The 9,490-nt window shown below is 37.2% G+C and overlaps 1 protein-coding gene across 1 annotated transcript; it reads left to right on the forward strand.

Moving 5' to 3' along the window:
• Positions 1–2,869: 2,869 nt before the first annotated feature.
• Positions 2,870–4,867, forward strand: LOC146328261 (lymphocyte antigen 6D). The gene is made up of 3 exons (XM_084716371.1): positions 2,870–3,029; positions 3,231–3,326; positions 4,288–4,867. Exons 1-3 carry the CDS (start codon positions 2,978–2,980, stop codon positions 4,377–4,379), a joined length of 240 nt encoding a protein of 79 aa, XP_084572497.1. The 5' UTR covers positions 2,870–2,977; the 3' UTR covers positions 4,380–4,867.
• Positions 4,868–9,490: the final 4,623 nt, after the last annotated feature.

Here is a 9,490-nt window from a genome sequence, read left to right on the forward strand (position 1 = left end):
ATTTTCTTTATTTTAATTCCTGGAAAGTAACTGTGAAAACAAGTAAAACGTTCTTTGTTAAATATTTCCTTTGGGTATTGAGGGGGTTACCTTTCTATCTACACAGCTTTGTAGAGTAATTACCTCTATCTGCAGTGCCAACTTGTTTAGCAAGAGTTGGTAACTTTTGATGTGACAGGCAATGTCAGTGGGGTTGGTAAACCGGTTAGTTTGTCACCCCATTACAGTTGGGGTTAATGCAAATTCTTGTGGAGCTAAGAATATTGAAATATTGTTGTCAACATCAACAGTAACTCTGGAAAATCTACAGGCCAAACAGTTTGTCTTTGAATACCTTTCTACTGAAGAGACAGTTCTTATAAAAACTGCTGGCTGCTCTGTGGATTATCCAGAGTAACAGGGACATTGTCTCTGGACAGATGTGTTGTTGCATTTTTCAATGCATTTTCCAATGACTCACAATTTCAACTGCTTAGTGAGTGTACAACCAAATGGAGCTTATAGGGCAGGTAAAATCCAAGATCTAAAGTTTTACTGCATGGTTTGTATCGTAAAATATGTCATTTGTTATCATGGGATTAAAAGACCGACAAACATCTCACAGTCTCCACATGGATGTTTCTATTTCTTTATAGATTTCTAGCAGTTGCTTTAACTTGTTGCCTCATTAAAAACAGTTTGAGAAAAAACAGAAAGTCTCATGCCCACACTATCTTGCACTTTCCCATTGTTGCCTGCCGATGTCACTATAGGACAACTGCACTCTGTAGTCGCCTTCAGCAACAGCAGGAGCTTCTGCACAGGCTGTTTGTCAGCATACAAAGTTCTCCTTACAGTTACCAAAATGGTTCTTGTTCTTTGCCACAGCAGACATTTTGGCATGAAATAGTAGGCAAACACAGGTGGTGGACAAGTTACTCGGGGAGTGTAATAAGCTACTTTTTACTGAGTACTCCTTTAAAAATGAATTATTTGTTACTTGGTATCAAAAAATAATTAGTTACAGTACACGTCATGTTATTTCATTACTTTTGTACCTTGTTGGCAGCTTTGTGGTGCTCCAAAGTTGAACTGCTGATCCAGTTAACTGCTAACACCCAGAAAGCCTTTGTTGTGCGCTGTCGAGATGTCGGCTGTGGTGGAAGCAAAGGAGCTAAAGAATCTCAAAATAATGACAAGCCTCTCTCCCTCGCCTTCATCCTCCATCCTGAGTTTATTTTTTTGGCTGTAGCTGACGTGACCTGCCCTGACTGGCTTAGAAACTGAAATATAATTACTTTTTTGAAAAGTTTAATCCTTTACACTACATACAGTATTTCTGGGTAAGGCAGCAACATTACTGTAATACTTTACTGTAAAAATTAAACTGGTAGATTATTACATGTTAGCAATATTAAAGAGGTAATTTATTGACTCACAAATGAGATTTTATTGTGATGATAGTGATGGTAAAAGGATAATAAATTCATGAAATTTGGTATCTATTATTAAAGGATTAAAAATTCATATAAACATCTCTTTTCATAACGTCAGATTTTAGCTAGAAAACAAAACGTACAGATCCCCTGCAGATAAAACTTGTAGTTCCAAGTCTGCTTGCAACAATAATGTGTTTATAATGTCAATAATGTGCACAACAGTATAATTTTCACGTTAGACCCATGAAAAAGGCACATAATCCTACTTCACTGAAAAACAGAGAATCTGTGAGTATGCAAATTTCGTTAATTTCTTAAGTTTTGCTGCTGAACACAAGATGCCACCTACTTCACTGTAAAGTCCAATATCAGTATGTATGCGCTGACAGCTTCCGGTTTCTACATCCCATTTGCATAGGTTATACATTGGACCAGGATTGTCTTCCAAACTATTTGCAATGTCACAAATCATACTCACAGGCCCACCTACAACCTAAAAAAAAAATCCACTTTCAGCAGATAAATGTGACAACAGCTTTCTCATGTCAAACTCTGCACGTATACACTCCTGTACAGTGAAACTCAAACATCCAAATGTAGGAAAAAGGAGAAAAACATATTTCTGAGTGGAGAGGGGCTTTAAAGAATTTAAATAAATTGCAGAGTTCTGTACAGCTCCTTTACTTTAGTGGACTTTAGTCTACTGCTCTCTGTCTTATTGTCCTTTCAAACACTTGTATGCTTATTCTGTTTGCATTTGAATGATGAGTAAATGTTTGTACCTTGCAGACGCTAAAGCTGTGATTTGTGTTAATCACCAAAGGTCAACATGCTAACACACTTAAATGGTTCTGAACATAGCAAACATTATACCTGCTAAACACCAGCATGTTAGCTTTGTCATTGTGAGCATGCTAGTATTCTGATGTTAGCATTTAGCTTACAGCACTGCAGTCCCTTTGTGCAAAAGGCCAAAGTTTCCAGTGGCTTTTTCTGGCTTTCTAAACTGAACAGGCTGGAACTAGCACACTGAGTAAGGTTCAATTTCTCCCAAGTCTTATGAAATGATACCAAACTCAGGCACTGTAATTTAGTAGTTGTATTATTATCACGTAGGACAGTAGGCTTAGAGAGCCAAGACAAACTAAAACAACAAAACACATTATTGTCCTGTTGTGGGAGGGATGTTATCTCACTGGTTGGGTGTGTGAGGACAAAATTAGACCTTGACTGCTCCTGCAGAGCCAAAGAATGGAAAACTCAAATATAAAGCAAATATCTGAAAACAGCATCATTAATAACCCACAGCAGAGGGTTAAAAGCAACCTTAGCCGATCTTCCTGCAACACAACCCTTTGTCCATCAGCAAAAGGTATAAAGCAGATTAAATAACTCTTTGTTCACTTCGTCTTTTCTTTGAGACAATGAGATTGAAAGGAAAGTTACTGGAATATGGTACTCAAGGAAGTGCGTGGCTCAGTTCTTGTATGGTATGTGGTATGTGTGTACCGGTATAAAAGTGCCAGTAAGAGAGGTTTGTCCACATACCATCTGACAACATGAAGGTCCTGCTGCTCACGCTCCTGCTGCTGCTGCTGTGTAGCACACAAGGTGAGGGAACAATCAAGACAAAAATACTGTCATAAGAATCTTATCAGACAATCTACACCCGTGCTCGGACATTGCTAACTTGAGGAGAGCTGGGAAAATGTCTTCTGTCATTGATAATGAAAAGCTATCCAGTATACCTAGTAAATATTGTAGCAAGTAGTAAGAATGTTTTGATTTTGATGGATTTTGTCTTCTCATCAGTGCTCACGCTCAGATGCTACACCTGTGAAGGTACCGACTGTAAGACGGAGACTGACTGCCAGGACTCAGCGCAGTACTGCAAGGCTGTCATAAGTGGTACGTTCTGCTGCATTAACTTTGTTTTCTCTTAAGTCCATGTTTTAATATGTGCACTGAAAAAAATTGGATTGTTAGACAAAAATGCAATTTAATTTTAACAGACAAATAAATTCTTTAAAAAAAAAAAACAATTGTATTAATATAACTTGTTAACTGGATTTTAAAAGGAGTCTTAAACAAGTTTTAAACTGGTTATGAAACAGTCTCAGTTTATTACTGAAGCTTCTAAATGACCAACATAAGCAAACGATCATTGGCAAGAAAATCTGCTATTTCTGTTGTTATTCTTAATATCAGTGGTTTGGATTTTCTATGAAATCAGGTGAAACAAGTCTGTGTTCACATTTTCCCAGCCAAAGTTACAGTGATTAGCATGTTCTATAAATTATGTTTGAAGATATGGAAGCAATACCATTTTTGTCCACAGGTGCCTCCACAATCAACAAAGTATTTTTTGGGTTACAACCACACTGAAAAAAGTTTTAAAAACGTTTTAAACGTTTAATAGTTACTTTAACTGCTAACACACAAATCAATAATGTTTCAAATCAAGTTAACAAGTTAGATTAACACCAGCGATTTAAAAAACTGAATTCATCATTTGTGTGTCACCCACTGAATTATTTTTTTGTTAAAAGTTGGTCCAACAATTCTTTCTTTTTGGTGTGTTTAAAGCTACTGCAAGTAACTTTCAAACTATTGACTTTGGAAAAAAGTATTGTTTCCACTGAAATAGCCACCAAAAAAAAAAAAAAAATCTCAAAAAAAAAAAAAAAATCTTTAAAATAAAGATCTCCTCCTGTTTCCTTTTAAATTGCTAATCTACTACTTACTGTATCCTTGGGTGGGAGAATGTAAACACAAGCTCATTTGATTTGATTTCACTGAGTGGTTGGGGAAAAGCCATATTATACGTTACAGATGCAGACGAATGCATATTGTTGTGCTTGTTTTTCAGATGGTGAAATTGTGTCTCGAACTTGTGAGGAGTTGTGTGATGAGCAGGAGAATCCTCTCACAACCTGCTGCCAAGATGACTTGTGCAACTGAGACATCACTCACTGCTCACTTTTGCTTTCTGTTTAATCAAAAACTATGAAAAGATCAATCACTTATGATATGATCATCTTATAAGATTTTAATGTGACAACACTGTCTTTGATTTTTCTTGCTTTCATTTAGATTTTTCAATGACATCTAGAAATACTGAATTGTTTATCCTCATTCATCATCTCACTGACTTCTCAAACTGTGCACCATGGTGGTTGTCACAGCCATGATCTTTTTTTTTTTTATGAACTAGTGCTGGAAGCAGGGCAACCACACACACACACACACACACACACACACACACACACACACATACGCAGACACACACGTGCAAAACATGCACGCTCTTAATCCCTTCCTGATGTCACTTAGTGGGTCATTGCACAGCCTACTGCTATGTGGGTCGCTGTCTGTCTCTAAAGTTGGACTGTCTTTAGGGAGTCATCTGTTTCAAAATGATTGAATAAAAAGTCTTTTAATTGATCTCATCAGTTTGTCTAATTTGTCTTTTGTTAGAGGTGATGCAGGTTTATACCAACTGACATGCCCATACCACTGTGTAGCTGACGTGTGCTGACTTTAAGGGTTTCTTGTGGTTTTCTTTAGGGAGGTGAAACCAAATACTTCTTTCTGATGGCCACTGACTATAAAGGAACAGGAAGAGGAGTTTTTGTTTGTTTGTTTGTTTGTTTGTTTGTTTGTTTGTTTTTTACCACTTGTGGCACTATAGAGCAATGTTTTGATAACAAGGTCCTAAGTATTTTATCTTCTCTATGCACAATGCACACAAAAGGATGCAAATGGATGCAGTAACAATTTATAATAAGGGTCAAATCAGATACTTTAGTAATGCTGAACTAATGCATGACTCAAGATGATTTACTGCATGAATTCATGCATGACGCTGGCCTGCTGCTGTCCAGACTGTAATTGTATTCTGGTGTCCCCCAGTCATTAATTTGTAATATAATTAAGCATGCGAATAGCTGTCACATACTTAACATCATTATGTTGTAAACCCTCATACACTTCAGAATAACTTATAAGAATAAGTCTCATAAGTACATTTTTGTGTTGATGCCATTTATTACACAGATGTGGTGTAAAATGTAACCATTTTTGACATCTTTGTCACAATAGGCGATTTTATACATAGAGGTCAGGTTCCAATAAATGGAATCACTACAGTAAAATAGCTACTATGAGGACTAGCATCATCACACAAGAATACATACAAGAATTAATTCCTGTCACTCATCATTCAGTTATTTCATACTTTAACTGAAATGTGACCAAGTTAATTGGATTTCAGTTACATGAAAGTTCATTCATGTAACAGTATGCATTTATGGTTATTATATAAATGTTTACATTTTACTTAAAAGTCTCATTTACTTAAAATCTCATGTGTCTATGAGATCTTTTCTGCTTACAGTAAGACAGAGCAAATACATGGGTCTGGAAAAAAAAATTAATTAACTGGAAACCAGCCAATTTGGTCACATATCAATTCATATATAAAGTAACAGGAGTAACTAAACGTCTTGCATTAAATCATCATGAGTCATGCATTAGTTAAGCTTTACTGAAGTCTATGATTTTTACACTTGTTATGATGCAATAAACAAGGTATATTGCTATTCCACTGCCAGTTGTAGGTGGTGAGGCAGAGAAACGTAGCAATGGGCTACAGAGAAAAGGCAGCAAAGAGGAAGACTGCTCACTGATTTGAAGCTGGATTAAACAATGCAGGTTTAAATTTTTCAAAAGATCTGCCCTGCAAATTTATTCAAAGAAGAAAATGTAATCAGCCTGTTTATTAGGCCTCAAAGCTATACACATAGCATTTTAGCGAGAAAACGCAAAATGTAAACATGACTGTGTTTATTAAGAAGACTACACAGGGTGCCTTTAAACTGGGCCAACAATAAGTTTCATATTACAAAGTTTAGCCATCAAGTGGTAAATTAAACCGGTTAATAATTCACAGTAGGCCACTTATCCTGGCTAATACCACATAGGCCACGCATCGATTCATGATAGGCCAGCATCTGGACCAGTCGGGCTAAAAATCTAAAAATTAGCTCCCTATAGGTGTGTCAGCTCAACTGGGGCCAAGATGGATTATATGTATCATCTGTCATCCTGAAGGCCTGCCCTAACCTGTTTTGTGTCCTTTTGTTTTCTCATGAAAAGAAAGTGAAAATGTTTAACTCGTTTGTTTTGACAATAAAACGCACATGCAAAATTCACCCATGAGTCATATGCAAAGTTGTCGTGCGCACCTGTGGCTGTAGAGCATCTTGCCTAGCAGCATTCCTTCACCCAGAAGTTTATGTCACACGCTGTTATTGTCAGGCTCCCACAACACCTGGCAGTCTGGTCCAGAATCAAAACACTGTGAAACTTAACAGGGAATTAAGAATAATGCACAATTAAAATTGATAAGCATCTATGAATATGCTGATTAACTGAGCCATTTAAACAGACTCTTAAAATCAGTGGACTGAAGTCAATGAGAAAATGTGATTATTTAGTTCATTCATTCACTTATAAGCATATGATATTAATATGATCAATAAAGGTTCTTCACTCCTTTAAAATGTGTTCCCTTTTGCTCCAAAAACACAAATATATATTATTAAAATACTACAATGACTTACTAGACTGAATGAACTGGATTGATACTTGCCGACATCACAGATCATTTCTCTCATAGCAAATCATACCGTCACGTCAGCATGAAAATATAGGTCATAAGTGTTAATCTCTCCAGCTGTTTCTTCCTTACATTAGCGCAGCTCTGACATCAGAGGTGGATGATTGGTGGATTAATAGACCACAACCTTTACACTAAATGTGTTACCATTTAATACACACATATTGTACATGGGATTTGTCCAAAACATACATAGACTGAACCTTTGACTTCTTGTGAAATGCCTTCAGATGATAAATTAAATCACTGCACGCAAAACATTTTTTATTATTTTTATCCTGCATCACTTTTGGGTGACCTCCCTCAAACCAAAAATGTAACCGCTTTCCATCCTATAGACAAATTATTCTAATTTATGAAGACGCCAGCATATTGTTCAAAGCCACATTTAGAGCATGAGGAAAAATACGCTACTCATCTGTTGCTGCCCACACAGGAAAGAGTTGTGGCTGAGACTGTGAGAGCTGTCTGTTTGTTTGTTTTAATCAGTAAATGGGGACGTGGTTGTTTCAAACGAAGTTCAAGTCGTTTTCCTGGAAGAGCTTTTTTCTACATAATTATCAAAGCTGCTGCTAATTTCTAGCACCTCAGCATGGCTACTTGGAAAGTGAGGGGTTTTTTTTGTCTATTTACTAAGCAGAGTTTCTAATTTATTTGTTTGATTCTGTTAATACTGTGGATACAAAGGAGTAACACCTTTATCAGACTTTTTTATAATGACCCTGTAAATGTTGCACGAACCCCAATTCCGTACACTGTCTCGCTTTCTGTTGATTTATTAAATATACGGCGTTTCGAGGTCGACGAGGTCGTCCAGATCGAAACGCTGGATATTTAATGAATCAACAGAAAGCGAGACGGTGTGGTGGAGTGTTTTCTGATTTTCTTCAAGTCGAATCTTCCTCCGGCGCACCTAACAAACCCCAATTCCAAAAAACTTGAGACACTGTAAAACTTAAATAAACACATATTCAACGATTTGCACATACTGTTTGATAACTGACAACAGAATAAAGACAAGATATTTATTTTTCGTATGTTCAAACTGATAAACTGTGTTGTTTTCTGTGAATCTTACCACTGTGTTACATCACCTTTTCCTTTAACAACACTGAGTAAGCATTTGGGAAATGAGAGCACTAATTGCTGACTTCATGTGCTTAACACTTCAGAGTTTCTGTCACCACATTTTGTGCTTCATGATGTGCCACACATTTTCAATGCCAGACTGGACTGAAGGTACGTCAGTCTAGTACCTGAACTCTTTCACTACGAAGCCACTTTTGTTTCATGTGCAGAAGGTGTCTTGGCGTTGTCTTGCTGAAATAAGCAGGGATGTCTCTGAAAAAGACATCGTCTGAACGGCAGCATGTTGCTCCAAAACCTGTATGTGCCTTTCAGCATAAATGGGGCCTTCACACATGACACATGACAGTTATCCATGGCGCCATGGGCACTAACAGGGTCCCATATCAACACAGATGATGTTTTTTGAACTTTGTCTGTGTAACAGCCCAGATGATCCTTTTCCTTTTTAATCCAGAGGACGCAACATCCATGATTTGTGACAACAATCTTAAATGAGGACTCATCAGTGCACTTTTCCACTTCGTGTTGGTCAATTTCAGATGAGCCTGTGCTCAGAGACGTCGTCAGCTTTCTAGATGTTATTGAAGTATGGCTTTTGCTTTGCAAGGTAGAACCTCTAAATTTCTTTCAACTGTGTACTGAAAAGCATTCTTTAACTGTTGGACTGTTGGATATTTACTGTTTGAACATTAAATATCTCATCTTTGTACTGTATTCAAGTGTATACAAGTCAAAAATGATTTGACTCATTGCATTCTGTTTTTATTGCAATGGTTGACTGTTGAACAGAGTGACTGATTAATGTGCAACACCAACAGGCTATGACTGAATGTGAATCATGTAGTGTAGGCAGGGGCAGAAAGTCAGAGGTCTTTTTATTTAAAAATGAATGGCTTAAGCACCTAGACACAAATATAACAAGGTATTCAGACCATCAGGGGAAAATAGATACATACAAATATTTTATATTGTAATTTATTTCCATATAACCTTATAACCTTATGCAGCGTGCTTCTGGCAGCAGCACAGCATCTCTCTCTCTCTCTCTCTCTCTCTCTCTCTCTCTCTCTCTCTCTCTCTCTCTCTCTCTCTCTCTCTCTCTCTACCCTCACACTGTGCACCAAGAGAGTGAGCTTTTATAAACATACTAAGCTCATGGGGAAACTGTGTGTATCTGTCGCTACAGGTTTTTGTAGCAGGACACTGTTTTTTCTTCCCTCCCCTTACATTAATCATCTCAACACTCCACAGAGACCAGATTTATCTTGTGACATTTGCAGGGGGCTCAGCCCCTTGATTGGGA

This window comes from Lutjanus erythropterus, chromosome 4 (assembly GCF_056507025.1).
Source record: "Lutjanus erythropterus isolate fLutEry1 chromosome 4, fLutEry1.hap2, whole genome shotgun sequence".
Classification (NCBI taxonomy): Eukaryota; Metazoa; Chordata; class Actinopteri; order Lutjaniformes; family Lutjanidae; genus Lutjanus; species Lutjanus erythropterus.